The sequence below is a fragment of the Augochlora pura genome, chromosome 10, assembly GCF_028453695.1.
Source record: "Augochlora pura isolate Apur16 chromosome 10, APUR_v2.2.1, whole genome shotgun sequence".
Taxonomy (NCBI): Eukaryota; Metazoa; Arthropoda; class Insecta; order Hymenoptera; family Halictidae; genus Augochlora; species Augochlora pura.
In genome coordinates this window covers 25,666,637-25,683,890 of record NC_135781.1, presented here as the reverse complement: position 1 = coordinate 25,683,890, position 17,254 = coordinate 25,666,637, and the positions used below count along the sequence as shown (strand labels likewise).

Here is a 17,254-nt window from a genome sequence, read left to right as displayed (position 1 = left end):
TCTCTCATATAATCAAATCTTTCCCCCTAATTATTATATTTAATAACTTTTTAGTTTTACGTTTCCGTATTTGCTATCCTTGCTACTATATTGTTATTACTTTCCCTCACTGTAACAAAAGTAAATTATCTCGCAAGAATTCTTCATTTCCAAGTGGGACGAAGAAAGTACCATTTACCAGCAACCACCTTTTCTATCGTTCGCAGTAATATCACGAGCTGTCTTTGTTGATAAAAGCATGAAAAAGACAGTGGCAACCTAGTTCCAGTGCGTCATTGGAATACCGCCCTCCGGAGTATTAACGTATCGTTCCGAGATCCGCGCGTATCGCAGGACTCCTCATTAAAAAATCCACAATTTCGTCTGTCACGAGCAGACAGAACCGCGGGGAAAACGTGTCGAGGCCACGAAGTGAAAATGTTCCGCGAGAGACTTCGTTTCGGTGGGAATTGTATTCAACGCGTTCTTCCATCAGTTCGACGGATGCGCAAAGAGCACAGTCTATTTTGCGTAAGGACGGCTAAATTAGTTTTATACCGTGATTTGTTTTAACACCGTGATTTGTTTCAACACTGTGATTCGCCGTTTTAACACGGGACGCAACGTTCGTGGACTTCTGGCTATACTTCGTCGGGCGGTTACGTTGCGTTTAAATAAATCATTGCAACCGCGATCGCGTTAAGCGCAGAGCAGTATCGGTTGCGCTGTAACTGACTATAAAAATTGCAAGGTCCGTCTCTGGAAAGCTTTCGCGAGCAAATTTTATTTTACGTGCCATTGAATTGTACGTTCGATGCACCGCGAGCATCCGGATTGCAAATTTGATGCGTCCGGACTGTAAATTTGATGCGTTTGTACACTGGTGCGCAAGCTGTTAATTGTTGTAACGATCGAAAAGATTGAACCACGAGGCAAAAATCTGACACGTGCACGGCGAGAATATGCAGCCTAACGACGACACGCGAAGCCTTTCTCGTTGCACCGCGGTCTTGGTACGGAGGCGTATTTACGGCGGCGACAGCGACGAAAATAATTTTATTGTTTCCGAGCTCGGTGTGTATGCGGCAAACTGATTAACCGTCGCATAGTGTACTGACCTAAGGGAGACTAATTTTAGAACGCGGCTTGTCGCGGGGCGTTCATCGCGCGAGGAGAAATCGAGCGGTTGGTTGCCGGGCTCGGGTAAGGCTTGAGACAACGCGCAGGCCATTGTCGCGGATTAATTAGACGTTAAAGCGGCCTTTTCACCGACCGAGCGCGTGTCCCGACGGTTAATTCGCTTGACACGGTTCGATTCAGCCGTCGCGAAACGATTCGCGCCGCGCTTTGCGCCCGTCCACGATGAATGCACATGCAATGCCAACCAATCAATAGGATCGTTTCTGTCTCTCTCGTCCCCATGCAGATCCGCCGACAATCAGCTCGGTCGGGCCCGATCGGCTGACTACGGCGTTACTCTTTTCCGGTGCATCGTTCGAGTGCACCGCCGACGCGATGCCACCGGCCGATTACAGGTGACTTAGCCAAAACGATTCGACTTTGCATGCCAATCGTCTTCGTAGCTAGAGTGTCGACTGTAGCCCCGTGATCCTTATGGCGATGATGATGCGCATGTTTATAATTAACTTTAAATACATGTCAGACTGTTTATAGTAGACATTTATACAAAATTTAATTGGAACACGATTTTATTTAGAATTTGAAATATAATAGATTCTTAAAGATTTTAAACATTTTTAAGCATACACCTTTAAATAGGTTGATTTTAAAGTATAGTGACGCATATGTTTCTTATAAGACACTGACGTTTGCCACAAGACACTGGGTTCGCTTTGACCCAGATTTAAAATGTATGAGAATAATAAATAACTAAATACAGTGGAATGAATCACATTGGGATCTTTCGTACCAATTAAAATTCTATAAAAATTTTTTGAAAAGGTTTTATTCTCGCTAGTCTTCCGAGTTTATAAGAAACAAGTGCGTAGCCAAATTTCATCGAAATTGAACTGGGCTAGTCGAGTGAATCTCCTCGATAATTTGAATTTTTCAATTTTTTCAATTGCTCCTTGAACAGTGTCCTCTATTTGTTGTTGCATGAAGCAAGAAATTTTCGACTAGCTTCGTAACAGCTTCGCGATCCCCAAAATCATTTTGCAGTTAATTATTCACGAGGTCGTAACCAAAGAGAGGCCGCCATTAGCAAACTTGCGGATATTTATGCACGCATACATAATAAAAAAGCGCCGAGAATTTATTCCAGGGGTTTTTCATGCGCGAAATATACGAATGGAGGAAATCAAATTACCTGGATACGTAATTCGTTCTTTAATCTCGTCGCCAAAAAATGTGTGCTCGCGAAAAGCTACCCCGGTCTAACCATTACATTTCATTAAAACGTTTACTTCCTGTTGTGTGACGCGGCACACATATTTGCTCTCGCCACCAGAGACGGCTGGAATTTGTAGAAACAGTATTTTAGATATCATTCCGAGCAGCGGATACTAAATAAAATAGTTATTTAAATAGCGTGCATCGCGGGACCCGAGAACACTTTATTTTAATGAGAAATTAAAATAGTTTCACTTTGTCAGCGGCGTGTACATTTTAAAACGTTATAACACCGTATTTCAAATTTTCCTCGGTAAAGGAGCGAATGAAGGAAAACATGGCTTCATGAAGAAGGAAACCGTAGAACTTAGCATTGTAAATTCCCGTTTAATTTAAGAATAGCTATTTGCATGCAACAAAGTACTCTAGAAATTATCTTTTATTTAGCTTGCTTCTCGCTGGACGGTGAATCAATTCAGCGAAACTACGAAATTGTAACTGAGACGTCAACGAACTTCGAGGTCCTGTAACTTCGCGCAAAAAAATATCTTACATCGTTCTACCTGTGCTCGTGCTGAAGAATCTTTATTTCACGCCCTGAATACGCGGAATATCATAGCACGATCGCCGCAAGCATTAATTTCGCTGCTTATCACCATTCTTAAAATGTCTCATTAAACGCAACACGCCCCGTTTACGAATAATTAAAACAATTTACCAAAGCACGGTGCTAGACCTGCTGAGTATTATATTATGCTATAACTTAAAATAACAGCGTGCATAAAATTAACTAAACTGTATGAAATATCGCGCATGCGTGACGATGCTAGCGAATAGATCTTATTACCAAAAGTTACAAGACTTCGAATATCAACAATTCCTCCGATAAATACAAGATTTAAAGTAGCGTTTTATCAACATGTAGCATAATACCTCGACGCACAAAAATGCACATAAATGTGGCACATTTAATTTTTAGTATCCATTACGTTTGATGCGCTCATTTCCTTCAAGGGGCGACAATGCTGAGAAAATTAGCTGCCAGGAATTTTCAAGATGAAATTTTAAAAATATGTGATTTCCACTATAATTTTAGGTAATATTAAAAACAACGTCATTATATTAAAAACAGAGCCATTATATTAAGAACATATTCATTAATAAATATTAATAAAACAAATCAATTTCTACGTATTTATATTTGTCGTAGAAGAAGTTATAAAGCACGTATCATCAAAGTGTTGTCATCAAAATTACTGGTAGCTGATAAGGTTACCGCCCCTCGAGTTGCCTGTGCACCCTTTCTGTGATTGCTGATCGAGTTCGCACGTTCGCCGCAATTCCGGGGGCACAGTAGCACGCTTCGTTCCGTAGTAGATGGTCGCGAGAAGTACCGTACTGGAACCGGAGACGATTAGTGTTTTGTCGTGAACGAGCAGATGGGCGCAGGTCTTCACCGACGGTCGGATGCCGTTGGAGTGCGGCTCCGGGCAGCGATTGATCCTGACGAACGTGACGTACGAGCAACAGGGCCAATACATATGTCTCGCCTCGAACAAGATCAATGGAAACGTCCGGGAAGTTAAAAGCGACCCTGTGTCTCTGCAAGTGGTCGGCGCGCCCAGGGTAAGATGCACGAGCGTCGAGGACCGACGCCCGACGATAGTAAATCGACGGCCTGTTTCAGCTAGGCGAAACGAGAGCGGCCATTTGTATCGGGCGTGCTGCTACTCGCCGAAAATTAGCTAGACAACTCCCCCGCGCGCCACCGCGGCTAAATCGATCGGAACCAGTTCAAATTTAATCGCTCTCCGGCCACCGGAAATATCCCGCGGATCGTGAATCGCGGATCGGAAACCAGCGCAACCAGTTTTTACGCATCGCGTCCACCGAAAGGCTGCGTCACCGCCGAGCTATCTCTCAACGACCAATGTTGCTGCAAGATTCATACAAATGTTTGCTTTACGGTAGTTAGGTAATTATTGACTTTTTCGTTGGGTGTCCAATTTGATTAGTCACCAATGGGTAACTTCCGGTACGTGTTCAATAAATAGTCCGTTGTCCAGTTATATAAAATGGAAATATTGTGGAGAAACTGTAGAATTGATACCATAGGGAAACTATTTTGGATTTCTTGTTGGAATGGCTACGACTGCGAAGGGTTGATATTTTCGTAGTGGAACAGTCGGGCTGCCATGTGGTTCTTTTATCTGAAAAGAACTGAATCGTAGTAACTTTCACAAGAATTTCAAAATTTTATCACTTTCTTTTTAAGCCCGAGGATACTAAAACAGTCAGAGAACCAGGTTCCATTTTCCATTTACCAATATGCATCTTCGGGGTGCATTTTTTAAAAATACATCAATTATATTACTATTCGATCAAATATATCGTTGCGAGTTCTTCTTGCAAACCTATTTATGTTTCTCTCGTTCCAACGCGACAGATATTCGTCTAATTCAATAGCCAGAAACTGAGTAATCGAGTGTAGGTTCTAAGTTGAAGATATATGGACCAGGCTAAACTTCGTTCGCAAACATTTCGCTATACGTTAGTGGGTCAGGCGACAAAGCGTGCACCGCCGGAGGAGCAGCTGTCCCAGCTGTTTGGATTCCGTGGCTGTTTTTCTTTGATTTTAGCCGGCCCGAACGGAAACAAGCAAGCGAGAGCGCCGGTCGATTCGTTGCTGGCCAACGCGGAAACTTGCGGCGATTTTTTCGGGCAACCTGATACGTCAATAGAGATTGCTGGCGTGGGCGCAGCTTAACGGGGCCGGTGTTTTTCTTCGGCTATTTTTTCGGCGCTGTTTGCCGGGAAATCGGTGTAATCGAAAAACAGGGGCCGGGAATAATTAATAAAATTACTAGATCGGCCGCGTCGCCCGTTCGCCGACCTGTTAAAGCACAGCCGCGTCGGTTCCCGTCCCCTCCCCGGCGTTTATACGGGAAAAATTCATATTTAACCGGATAGAAAGAGGCCGGGGCTGAAACATGCAGCCGGTTAAAACGTCATTTCCACGGGAACACTCAAGCCGGGTTGATTGCAGCTACAATGTTTTCGCTCGCATCACCTGCAGATTTTCCAATCCGTGCGTGCCAAGTACCGCTTGCGGTGCGCTGATATTTCATGGAAACTGTGCGACTCTCCCGAGCCCCGCGCGCCGAAACATCGCGCCGAAACGTCGACTCGGTAACATCGCTACCAAAAAGAATCGACGCGCCGGATCGAGTCCCCCCGTGAAATTTGTATAACGAGCCGGCTGCGAGTTTCGAGCGCGGGGCGGAGCACGCGACCGGAACACCTGCAACACCCCTGGACAGATACCGTCCAATAGAATTGTTGACTTCATCATCGCGGCATTAACAAAGTAGTACACTCGCGCGGTTCGAGCACCGAAATGGCCCATACAAAAATGAAATGGCCGCAAAACGCGCGGCAATCGACAAATCGATTTCGTCTTCTTCTTCCATACTTTCGCATCGATAAATCGGACAAGCGCCGCTGGAAGTAATTGGCCAATTAACTGACGTTATTCGTTCACGACCACTCGCGTAAAACAGCTCTGTTATACGCGTAGTCTGTAGATATTAGTTTACAATATTCGAACGAAACGCAAGGCAAATTGTCCGCTCTTGTGAAATGCCTAAAAATGCCAGGGGTGGTAGTGGTAAACCTATCAACCCTTTGTGTCAATAACCGGACACCAGCATCCACTTCCAGCTCAATGTATTCTTTGCATTCCGATTGAAAAGTGAACGTAGTTCTATAGCAATTAGTTTACAAGGGTTCTTAAACACTTGTTCGACTAGAACATATTTGCTAAATGAGTAGCAAAAATGTGGCATTTTGGTCCACGAAATCTAAGAGAATTAAATCTAGATATATTTAGCATCGTTTAACTCTTTGGGGCACGGTGGGACATTTTTAGTCCCACCTCGAAATCTTGCGGTAGCTGCATCTGCATAGGTTTATATTTTGTCTTATTTACGTAAAGCAGTTGGTAATATCTTCAAACAATGTTACAAATCTATTCCTTGTGTTGGCGACATTCAACAGGCAATTACCGGTTGACCAAATGTTATAAACGGAAGGTTTATTGCACTAACATTGTTTTCTTAGTTTCATGTAAAAAAATCGCAGAGGTAAATTAATTTTTAGAAAAATTAGTTCTTCATAAGAGAGTTTTATAATAAAACTGCTACTATTATTTTAACTACTACTATTTTGTTATGTTTTTACACGATGCCTATACCTTTAGTAATTAAAATATACCAATCTTGTTTCATTTAAAATCCGATAAAATTCCTGCGCAACACGGGTCTATTTTTTTATCTGAAATCCTGTGCCTCAAAGAGTTGAATCATATTTTGTATTTTTGCCGAAAATTTTCGACAGCTCGTTTACAAGCACTTTGTTCTATAAATATTTTAATGTTTTTTTATTCTATAAACGTTTTAGTTTGATTTTGAACGTTACTTAAAACACACTGCTGGAGTTACACCATATTAATAAATTAAAAATTGACGTTTTAATGCATAAAGTTCGCGGTCTGATGATAAAGCGAGTTGGAGCAGATTTTCGGGTTTATTCTGATCGCAATTGATACTCATTGGGAGGAAAGTTCCGGCTGTTGACACAGGGGTTGGGCGAGCAAAGATTCGCCGGAAGACCGATTGAAGAGGTTGTTGAACGCGTGTCGTAGGTGGTGAAGCCGACCATCGCGGAGAAGTTCGTCGTGGCGACGACCGAGGGGAGTCCGGCGAAATTAGAGGTCCGACTGTGCGCCGACCCGAAGCCTCAGCTCGTGGCTTGGGAATGGGGCAGCACCAGACTGCACGCCGGTTAGCTCACGGCTTACAGCCTCCTCCTGTAGCTTCCCCCCCGTACCGCCGAAAGTATCCTAGAGTCTTTGCCCTTTCGGTTACCCGCGTATTCCTGCTTGTTTCTTTTGCGTGTACGTACGTACTCTTCTCCCTAATTGGCACTCCTTATCGCTGGAAAGTGGCGCGGCCGCGATTAATTAATCCGAGCATCCTCGAATTGCAGGCTAAAGCGGCCGCGAGCCTCCTCTTTAATTACCCGCCCTTTTTCCAGCGGACTCATCGTGCGCCTGCCCCCCCCCCCCCCCCCCCCCCCCCCCCCCCCCTCCCCGCCTCCTCCCCCCTTCACCGCCACCCTTCGAGGATCAACCGCTCCTCAATCGTCGTCCTCTGGATCTAGACCGTCCGTTTCGCCGCTTCCTCGCCAGGACATGTCTCGAACGCTTCCCCAACATTTTTATCCCTTTGTTCACGATTTTGTTCGTCCGACGAGTCCTACTTCGTTGCAGTTCGCGAACAGTTTTTGCTTTCGAACTGTATTTTCTACTCGAAAGAGATCAAAGAACGATCGTTGAATAAATTCTGTTTCGGCGATTGTATCCCGCACGAGTTTAACACTCGGTACAGTTTGACAAAAGTATACTATGTTTTGGATCATTTGCAGTTTTATTTATGAACTTTTTTGAATATGTTTTTTGAAGGTATACCTTTACACTCGGCATCGAAATGTTAAAAATGGCGATATAATCAAGAAAATTGATAAAACAAAAACTAGTTTTCGCTGTTAAACGCAACTTCAGCAACTTAAATATAATAAAATAGATTCAGTTATTGTACATAGTAACACTGAAGTAGCAGCGTTCAAACTCGAAATAGAGATACAAATAAAATTAATCACCGTTTCGTTTCTCTGTAATCTTAATACATTTTACGAAACAATTAATATTGTGATATCTTACCTAAAACAACAGATTCGACTGAATATCGATCTTCATTAGTTTAATATTTTTAATAGATTTACAAAAAAATCGCGAATCCAGAATCAAAAAATTGAAGCGCTATTTTAAAAACTTGTAACGAATAAATAATTCATTGAACCTAAACAAGGAAATTTGGACTTAGAAAGAAACAAAAGGCACAGTAATTGGCAAGGGCGCGGTAATCGGCTCTACTACCCTATTGGTACATTTCGGTGTATCAGTCAACCTAAACGTGGCTTTTGTTCCGGCGATTGTTGACCAGGGCCGGTTGCTGACTAACACGGCCGCGTCAGCGAAAGTGTATCGAACAAGCAGCCGCCGCTTCATCTAAAAATATCTGTTTCCAGTGAAGCCGAGCAAACTTGCCGCTTAAAACCGCGGCAACTTCCGAATGACCCGGCAACTTCGATTGGCCGCCGAGTCTATAGACACGCGGGTTTCCACTTTGATTTCTTTCGATCACCCGGGGCAGTGAAGTTCCGGTGACAGTATCGCGGAGTCAGTTTAGTTTGTCTTCCCCATCTCCCGTTCCCTCCCGGCCGCCGTTAAGCGATGCCCGACGAGTCCTGGACGTTCTCTCCCGGGTCGATCGCAATGGATTCCCGAATCGTTTTCGTTTCCATAATCGTGGCCGCGTTCGCAGGCGAGATGCTGGAATCCCGATACCGGGCCCTGGACCTGGACCCGCTCCCGGTCGAGGACTGCTACGCCGCCATTTTGGAGCTGATCAGCACCGTGAAGGAGGACCAGCGGCTGTATCACGTGATCGTGGAGAACGAACGCGGCAGCGACCGTCGGTCGCTGATGCTGAGAGTCGACGAACCGGGCCAGGTAATTATTAAGTTATATAACCCGTTCGCAGATCTCTACGAAAAGACGATGCAAGTTTACGTGACTTCAAAGCAATAGGTCAGATAAATTTTAAGTTATTTCCTCGTAGGGTTACTTCGATGCATCTTCGTTTAAATAAAAGCTGAAAGTGTCTACTTTAAGACGTCGCAGATTAAATCACAATGGAATGATGAAATCATTTTGAAAAATTAAAAGGTACCGTGTAGCATCAGGTAGTTTGCAAGATTTAATAGGAAAAGATCATTTTCCGATTTTAAGATGCGTTCCCGTAGAGCTATTTCTATGCAACTTGGCATAAATTAAAGTTCAAAGTGTCTATTTTAAGACAGAGTAGATTGGGCTGATATTGTATAATAAATCTGTTCGACTGATCTGTTCTTCTCGCAAGAATAAGCGAACGTAATACATAACCTAATGGAATAATAAAATGGAATTAAATGGAATAATAAGCATGGCGTCGTTGTTGTACATGCGGTGGCAAAAACGCTGCCAGCGACGCGCGGGATAAAGAAAGAAAGAGAGAGAGAGAAAGAGGGAGAGAGAGAGAGAGAGAGAGAGAGAGAGAGAGAGAGAGCGGCCGAGCAGAGAGGCCCGGGCCAAAGGGATAGTGTAACGGAATAGCGCGTATGCGAAGAGGGCGAGGAGGCGAGTCCGAAATTAATTAGTAAATGAACGAGTACAAAACGGAATGCCGAAGGCAGGGTTCAGCGGGTAAGCGCTGTTATTAAACGTAAGCCGGATATAATTTGACGAAGATGAAAGGCCGATGACAGTGGGATGGGGTCAGAACGGGATAAAAGTGCGGAAAGCGGCGAAAGAATAAATCGCGCGGAATCCGAGGAAGAGGAACACGGTGAATGGAAGAGGAGAAACTCTGTAATAATGTTTCAGACAGCAGAGAGTATCGTCCGTTCGAATGTTTGCAATGTTCCGAGCGAGCGGAGAACCGTCTCGCTCGCGTGCCGCTGCCGGTAATCGACGGTCCAATTAAACAATGGCGAACAGTTCCTGCGCTCGATATTTAATTAAAGTATAAGTATTCCGCACGCGTACGAGAATGGAGCCGATTCTCGCTCGTCGCTCTCTCTCTCTCTCTCTCTCTCTCTTTCTCCCTCTCTCACTCTGATCGCATCGAATCGCGCCGGTTTGGTCGCGTGTAAAAGCTTTTTTCCGTCCCTCGTATTTGTTACAGATTCCGCTCGTTATCGGCGCCGTCGCTGGGTTTACGGTGCTCTCCGTCCTGATAATGGGATTCGTTTGTTTCCTACGTTCGGATAGATGCTGCGTGGCCAGAAACACGGTGCCCGCTCTGCAGCAAGTGCATTGGTAAGCACGCGATCCCCCGCCCCGTCCCTCCGGCGTTCGTTCGTTCCTTCGTTCGTTCGCTCCTTCGCTCCTTCGTTCGTACGTCCGTCCGTCCGCTCGTTCGTTCGTTATCCGCGAATAAACGAAGTCGGAGCAATTTACATGGGGAAACGGCGGAATCCTTTCGAACGGCCCCCCACCTCCGACGGGTACCTAATGAATTATTCTTTCATTAACGGGAACCCCGATCGCGGCCGATCCGTCACTTTTTACTCCGCGGAGAGAAAAAGCCCGAATGGAAAACCAATGGAAACTTATCTATTGTTCTGTACAAAGGAGAGGGGTCGACGGCTGCTTTGCAAGTGGAAGAGCCGAGCGCTGGTCAGACCTTGGGGAACCGGAGACGGTCCGCGAGAGGCGGTGCAACGGGATATTTTTACGAATTTTTGTGTGATTGGTTAATGCAGGGACGGGTCTCGGAGGGTGCGGTCTCCAAGTAGAAACGGAGAACAATGGTCAGACTTTGCTGAAAAAAAAGTGTACTCGTCGTGGGGAGCCAGGGGATACTCGAAGAAACTTTTGTAAAATTCTTTGATGATGAAACAGATTACGCACGCGTATCTAACGCTCTATATGAAAGTAACATATTATCCGGTATATGCGTTTTTAAGTAGAAATACGTTGCAATGGACGGACTGAAGTAGATGGGACACTTTTGAGAATCTTTCCTTGGGTGCTTGAATTAAATTAATTTATGTTGCGGTGAAAGTTTGCTGTCGGTGTGATTCGAATGCGGGAAGTAGAATTCCCAATCAATTATCAGACCGCGCCGATGGTAATATTTAAAAGATATTTCCAAGGTACTTTTAAACAAACAATTTCTTCGACAAAATTACAAGTTTACTTTGAAGAAGGTAGTTACTAGACTACGAGTTTCAAGCATTTATGATAGAAACATGTAGATCAAATACAAAGAAGAAAGAACATTATCACAATTTGAGAGTATAGTTGCGTTACTAAAATGATTAAAAAATTGAATAAATGTGCATGCAGTTTCCAGATCGTCCAGTAAACTAGTAATTACGTTATAGGAGATATCAGAGGAATCTTACAAGAACGGTTCGACGGGCGAGAGATAGATGATGAAACGAGGTAAAGCGGTTCGGATCTATACAGAAAGACGGATCTGTTTCAGCACGAAGGCTTCGAACACGATGATCGAGGATCCACGGCTGGCGGTGGATACGATGGAACGTAACAGCCAGCAGTACGCCTCGGAAAAACGACCGAATCACGTTTTGAAACCGGTTCCGTCGCAGCAGTACCAACAGGAGTGCTATCAGCACGATCCGCCGCACCAGCAGTCGCACTATCAGAGGCATCATCATCACCACGGGCAACACCACGGACAACACCACGGACCACAGTACACGCTTCAGGTCAGATAAGTTGATAGAAAGAGAAAAATGAAAAAAAGAACGAAAACAAGCGAAAGCAGAAAATACAAAAAACAAAACCTGTTCTCGAAGACTAGAGAGAACGATGTCGCTGAGCGACGTCCCACGGACTTGACTTTATTCCCCGCCCACGCACACTTCACCCATCCCAAGGAACTCCTGGTCCGCCTCGACACACGCGCGAACACAGGAACAGCACGGCACAGGAGTTATCTCGAAACGGATGCTGCGAATCCCGTTTCGAGGACTCGCTTTCAAAGAATATTAACCCTTTAACTCTGAGGCGCGTTCAAAAATTGTTGCATCACGTTCCAGAATAATTGTCAGATTTACTTACAATAATAGAAAGACTGTTCTGTGTTTAGAGATAAAATGGCTTCAAGCCCAAAGGGTTAATATCTCGTTCGCGGCCTCGCTCTTTAATTTCTCGATTTTCCGCGGCCAATATGGAGAAATTGCTAACATTATCGCATGGCACCGTTTCGCAACGCGGCCTTGTTATCGTTTTCGTCGAGCCGGGATATGTTCTCGCGCGGATTCGTTTCCGCCTCGCCGAGAAAAACGGCGTGCCGCGATGTTTGAACGCGAAGGGTACGAGCAAGCGAGGTCCTATGCAGGTGTTCCGTTCCGTTCGCTTTCCTCCCCGTTGCGATGCGATCTCGTTCAATAGAGGCAACGAAGCATGACCCTTCTCCAGCAACAGAGAGTTCGCGACAGTAAGAGAGACGCGGAAGATAACTCTCTTTTAGTGTTTGGATTGCTCGTTGTGCGATGTAGTGGGCTGAATTCGAGGGTCTGGCGATCGATGCGTTTGGCGTGTCCAGGTTAGGCTTCCGGCGGCCAACTTTATCTCGCGCGGTCTTCGATTTCTACAAATTGGCATGCTCGGCCGGTCCTTTGTTTGCTCGCGGTACAGATCGGCGGTAAAAGACGCGTAACGTTACGGTATGTTGGTGGGGAATTTAGTGTACGCCCGAATAGCCTAATTAACTTGATTTAGAACGCCAGAGAGACCACGGCCCCTGGGAAATGGCCCCCGGTGGACCTTCTTGGACACGCCTGCGTTCCACACGCCTCTCGGCCGTCCAAGCAAGACCTAGCCCTTCGCAAAACCGGTCACCCTGGTCTGGCATGAACGAAATCACCCCCTTAGTTTTCGATCTAGTGGTTAGATGGAGTTTCTGCAAGCGTTTGCTCCCCGTCCAACCAGCCAAAACCGTTTTGAAACCGCACGTACCATCGTAGCGTGCTTGTCGACGCACCCCTCATCCATTTCGCTTCTCCGAGTCGCTCGAGTCCCCTAAACGCGCGCATCTCTCGATATTTCCATTTGTTTTCCCTTCTGTCTCTCACCATCTCTTTCTCTTTCTCTCTCTCTCTCTCTCTCTCTCTCTCTCTTTCTATCTCGCTCTTGCTCTCATTCTCTCTGTTCCCGTCTCACCCTATCTTTCCGTTCGCACTTATCGGAAAGTGATCTCGTGAACAAAAGCGTCGGCACTGGTACATATTGAAAAGTGAGAGAAACAGAGAGAGAGAGAGAGAAAGAGGTAGGACGATAGGATAGAGGGAAAGGGACATGCGAGCGCGACGAGTGCACGTGCTCTCCACTCGAGCGCCGATAATCACGGTGAATAAGAGCAATCCACGGCACCGGGCCGGGATGATTTAATTCTAGCTGTTTTTCACCCCGATCGGTCATATCGCCCGTCATGTCGACGCGTTCAGAACCCTTCCGGGAGAACAGCCCTTCCGGAAAGCAGTCGGAGACGTTGTCGCTCGGTAATTAACCACTCGGGTACGAATATCATCTATCTCAGTCCATTTCGATTCTGCCTGAAACGATCTAGGTTCGTCGGTCGAACATTACCCAATTGCGATTCCGACCCCGGTGGTTAACCCTTGACCCTCCAAACACAACAATTTATCTACCGGTCCGCGTCACGGCACTTCGATTGCCCATAATCGTCGACTAATTTTGTGGTTGCTCGAACCTTTTCTTCGACAGCATTCTCCGGTAGGTAAAGTGTTCATTTGTTCCTCGGTGTTAAATTGACACGTCGACGGGATGCTGAACGATTCGATTACGAAGACCCCGTTAAGAAAAACGAGAGATTGCGACGTGATCGGAGTGTACTTTTTCCAGACGCAGTGGAAAACCGTGTCAGATTAGCACAAGGGTGGACAGAGGGTCGAAAAGCAAATGTTTCGCATCCAGGAACGGGAACCGTTCCAATCCCTCGTCTCCGCACGTCCGAAAGAATCGAGTTTCATCGCAACATCACCTAGAACCATAAGCTCGCACAAGTATTGACCATTTCGGCATCGTTACCCCTCGCCGTACACTGCCACCCAGTCCCCCGCCCGCCAGATCAAGATAGTGATTTGAGTGATTTATGCGGTCAGCGGAGTGCATTACGCATGCATTTGGTTGCATCCACTCCCCTTCCCCGGTGTCCCTTTCCCAATTACCCGCAATCTCCTTGTAGGGTAATTTAATTTAGCTACGTGTACCTAAGTAGCGCCGGATACAGCCACTTCTACCATAACGCGATTACGATCTTCCGGCGGCAGCCGAACCGTACACACACCGTTTCGCATTAGTCGGCGGCGAGCGATCGTTAAGATCGGCTCGCGAACGTTTTCTCGGCGCGGTGACTCGCGAAACTGGGTCGCAAACCGTGGCGTCGTCGGCTCGAACAGACTGTTGTAGAACTCGATCCCGAATCGCGCCGAGTACGCCACCAATAACGTCACTCTGTTCGACAATATCGGCCGCGAATGCACGTCCGCGCGACGCCGTTTTCTTTCACGCAGAAATTAATGCGCCCGAACGAGCCGCTCTTCGTTCCTTCGTTGAACGCGCGCGCACCCTTCGAGGCCAGAATTTTATCTCGGAATTTCACCGCGCGGCTATTATTTTATTTCACCTTTCAGCCAACCAATGAATTAACGTATGAATTTCAATGCGTACAGATTTCGAATATTGTTCGTTTTAAACATCATCCCATTGTTATTCTCATAGACATATAATATCATTCTGCTCTGGATTTGGTGAAAAAGCGGCGGATTAATTTCTGCACCTGAGAGAAATATAAATATGTATTTAGGAAACACCGCCGACATTTTCGTGGATATACCGGCACTAGGACCCCTGAAGTTTCGTCGAAATCATTGAATAATCGATCGCAACGGACAAACTTTTGTGAATTTTGAGTTTGAACTTTATCACGATGTGTTTAAATGGTCAGCCAATTAACCGACTTCGACAATTAAAAGGAAATGACTGTTTCAGCGGGAATATAGGAAAGATTAATATGAAGTATCTTTGAAACGGTGCTTGGAAATATCGTTGAATTGGGCACAGAATTGTTATTAATATTGTTAATCGTATAGTATGGAAAATATTTCGCCGTCCGAGGATTGAGAATGATTGCATCGGGGGTTCTGGTGTTAAAGATGAAACCGGCATCGGAGCTACAAGTATGATTTCCACTGGTCTGTCGTAGGATCTAATGCCAACTGGTAAAAAGTTACAGATCGCTTATTCGACGGGTTACGGACTGGATCAAAAGGTTTGTCTCCACATCCTCAGACTCTCTCGCTGTGTTTCTCGATCAAGCATGACTACCATGAGACTCTGTTTCTTTTTAGCGTGACCGTAACCGAATCCTGCCCCGCCTCGAGCCTAGCCCAGACCTAATCGAAGTTTATCCCAAACTGACCAATCCACCACGGACCTAACTTCGGCATCGTCTATTGAAATATCCAGTAGAACATTCGGTCCTGATACCAATCCCGGTCTCGGACCCCACCGCTCGGCCCCCGCCGTGTCCGAGCTAATTTCGAGCGGAATTATTCAGCCTGGCCCAGTTTCGCGAGAGAGACACCCTGAATAAGAAACAGCCCCCGCGCCAGGTGCGCGCCGCGTGTATTCACAAGAAACGTGTCCAACGTGTACGCGACTCCTTGTTATTACGATCCGCGGAAGAGGCGATCGAGATTCCGTTCCAAAACTCGATTACGGAGCACCGTGCCGGCCAATCTGCCGCCTCACCGCCGCCTCTGCGTCGGAAGGGGGCCGTTTCCGGTACAACCGCGCGCGTGTCTCCTCCTCTTTAAAAAATTCAAGACCGAATTTTGTGGTCCCGAGGAAGAACGCCGCGAGTCACGATTTGAAACAATTTAAATTAATGCATCAACCACACTGCAGTATACAGGATTTACGTATCTATCAGAAGAAACATTGCTAGAACAAATTCTATAGCCGGAAAAAATATTATTCAATTTGAAACGGTAGAGTAGGGATGAATATCTCGACCGTAAAGTTATGTGACTCGCAGCGTTCTTCCTCGCAGCGATAGAATTAAGCGCATTTGTTCGGCGAGAGCGTCGATCACGTATATTGGAAGAAGCATCCAGGTTTTACGGACGCCACGATCAATAGTAAATCGCTATCGGAGAGGCCCGCTACCAAATAGTCTAGACGCGATAGATCGCTCGTCTTAACGACTTCAAATTTTACCACCGGTCTAGATTTATTCCGATGATCGAATGCCGCGGCAAGCGTGAAGCGATACTTTGTTTAGACTTAGCAGGAAAATATGATAGTAGAACACAGCGTTTTCTCCGTACCGCCTTCCTCCTAGTCGCGCATCCGTATAGAGGGAGCGTTACGCACCGAATTCAGCTGGATAGCGAGGCATGGGGGTGAACTAACGAAAGAGTTCATTCCAATTTGATTCCGACGAGCCTAAGCATGATAGGTGATCGTATGTACAGTTTCCTCTCTCTAGCATCGCGATTTGCGACCAAAAATCGAAGAAAACAAAAATCTCCGATCGTTGGAAAATAATGTCCAGTGGCAGCAAACGTCGCAACGTCGAACGACGCTAATGAGGGCAAACTGCGTTAATCATTAATTAAGGGAGATGAGCGTGCACGTTTGACCAAGATGGCGGACGCGCCGTCCGGCGATCAACGCGCGACCGTTCGAAATCGTGAAAGGCATACGGGTATCTGTTTATTTAAATCGATACGCCGGGAGCGAAAGAGAGTGTGTGGATGCGAGAGAGAGAGAGAGAGAGAGAGGGAGGGGGAGAGAGAGCAGGGGAGAGAGGGGGTGGCATAACGTGCACGCTCGTTAGCGGACCGTAAACGATTTAATCGCTCAAGGGAATTTCCGTTGGTTGCGTTTAACGACAGCGATTCCGTTGCTCGCCACGATATCGTCGCGAATTCGTTTTACGACCGCGCACGATCCAACGCGGCGTCGCGTCGCGTCGCATAGCGTCGCGTCCCGTCGCGTGTACGCTGAAATTACGTTTACATACGCGTAATAACGTTACAGCGCGAGGCACGCAGTCTCTTTTCTTCCTCTCGCCGCTTTTCCTATCAACCCTTTCGCGGTTCCGCTACAAAATAGGCAGCTGCGCAGCGAGCTAGGCAACCGTTTCAGTTGTTATTCCCGTGTTTTACCTAAAGGTTCCCATTGTTGCATTCCAGCATAAAC

At 46.1% G+C, this 17,254-nt stretch overlaps 1 protein-coding gene across 4 annotated transcripts in view; it reads left to right on the top strand.

Annotated features, from left to right (window-relative positions):
* Positions 1-17,254, top strand: part of LOC144476188 (kin of IRRE-like protein 3) — a 243,802-nt gene that overhangs the window by 220,786 nt on the left and 5,762 nt on the right. The window contains exons 7-14 of one of the 4 annotated variants that reach the window (XR_013494983.1): positions 1,406-1,514; positions 3,771-3,957; positions 7,034-7,172; positions 8,775-8,962; positions 10,176-10,309; positions 11,484-11,727; positions 15,202-15,317; positions 15,397-16,798. Coding sequence is in view for 2 of the 4 variants with exons in the window: in XM_078192849.1 (XP_078048975.1) it covers positions 1,406-1,514; positions 3,771-3,957; positions 7,034-7,172; positions 8,775-8,962; positions 10,176-10,309; positions 11,484-11,727; positions 15,139-15,231 (1,094 nt within the window). In the remaining 2 variants the exon portion in view is untranslated. Of the gene's footprint in view, positions 1-1,405; positions 1,515-3,770; positions 3,958-7,033; positions 7,173-8,774; positions 8,963-10,175; positions 10,310-11,483; positions 11,728-15,138; positions 16,799-17,254 lie in introns of those variants that run through there. The other 3 variants (XR_013494982.1, XM_078192849.1, XM_078192847.1) reach the window with 3 other exon arrangements.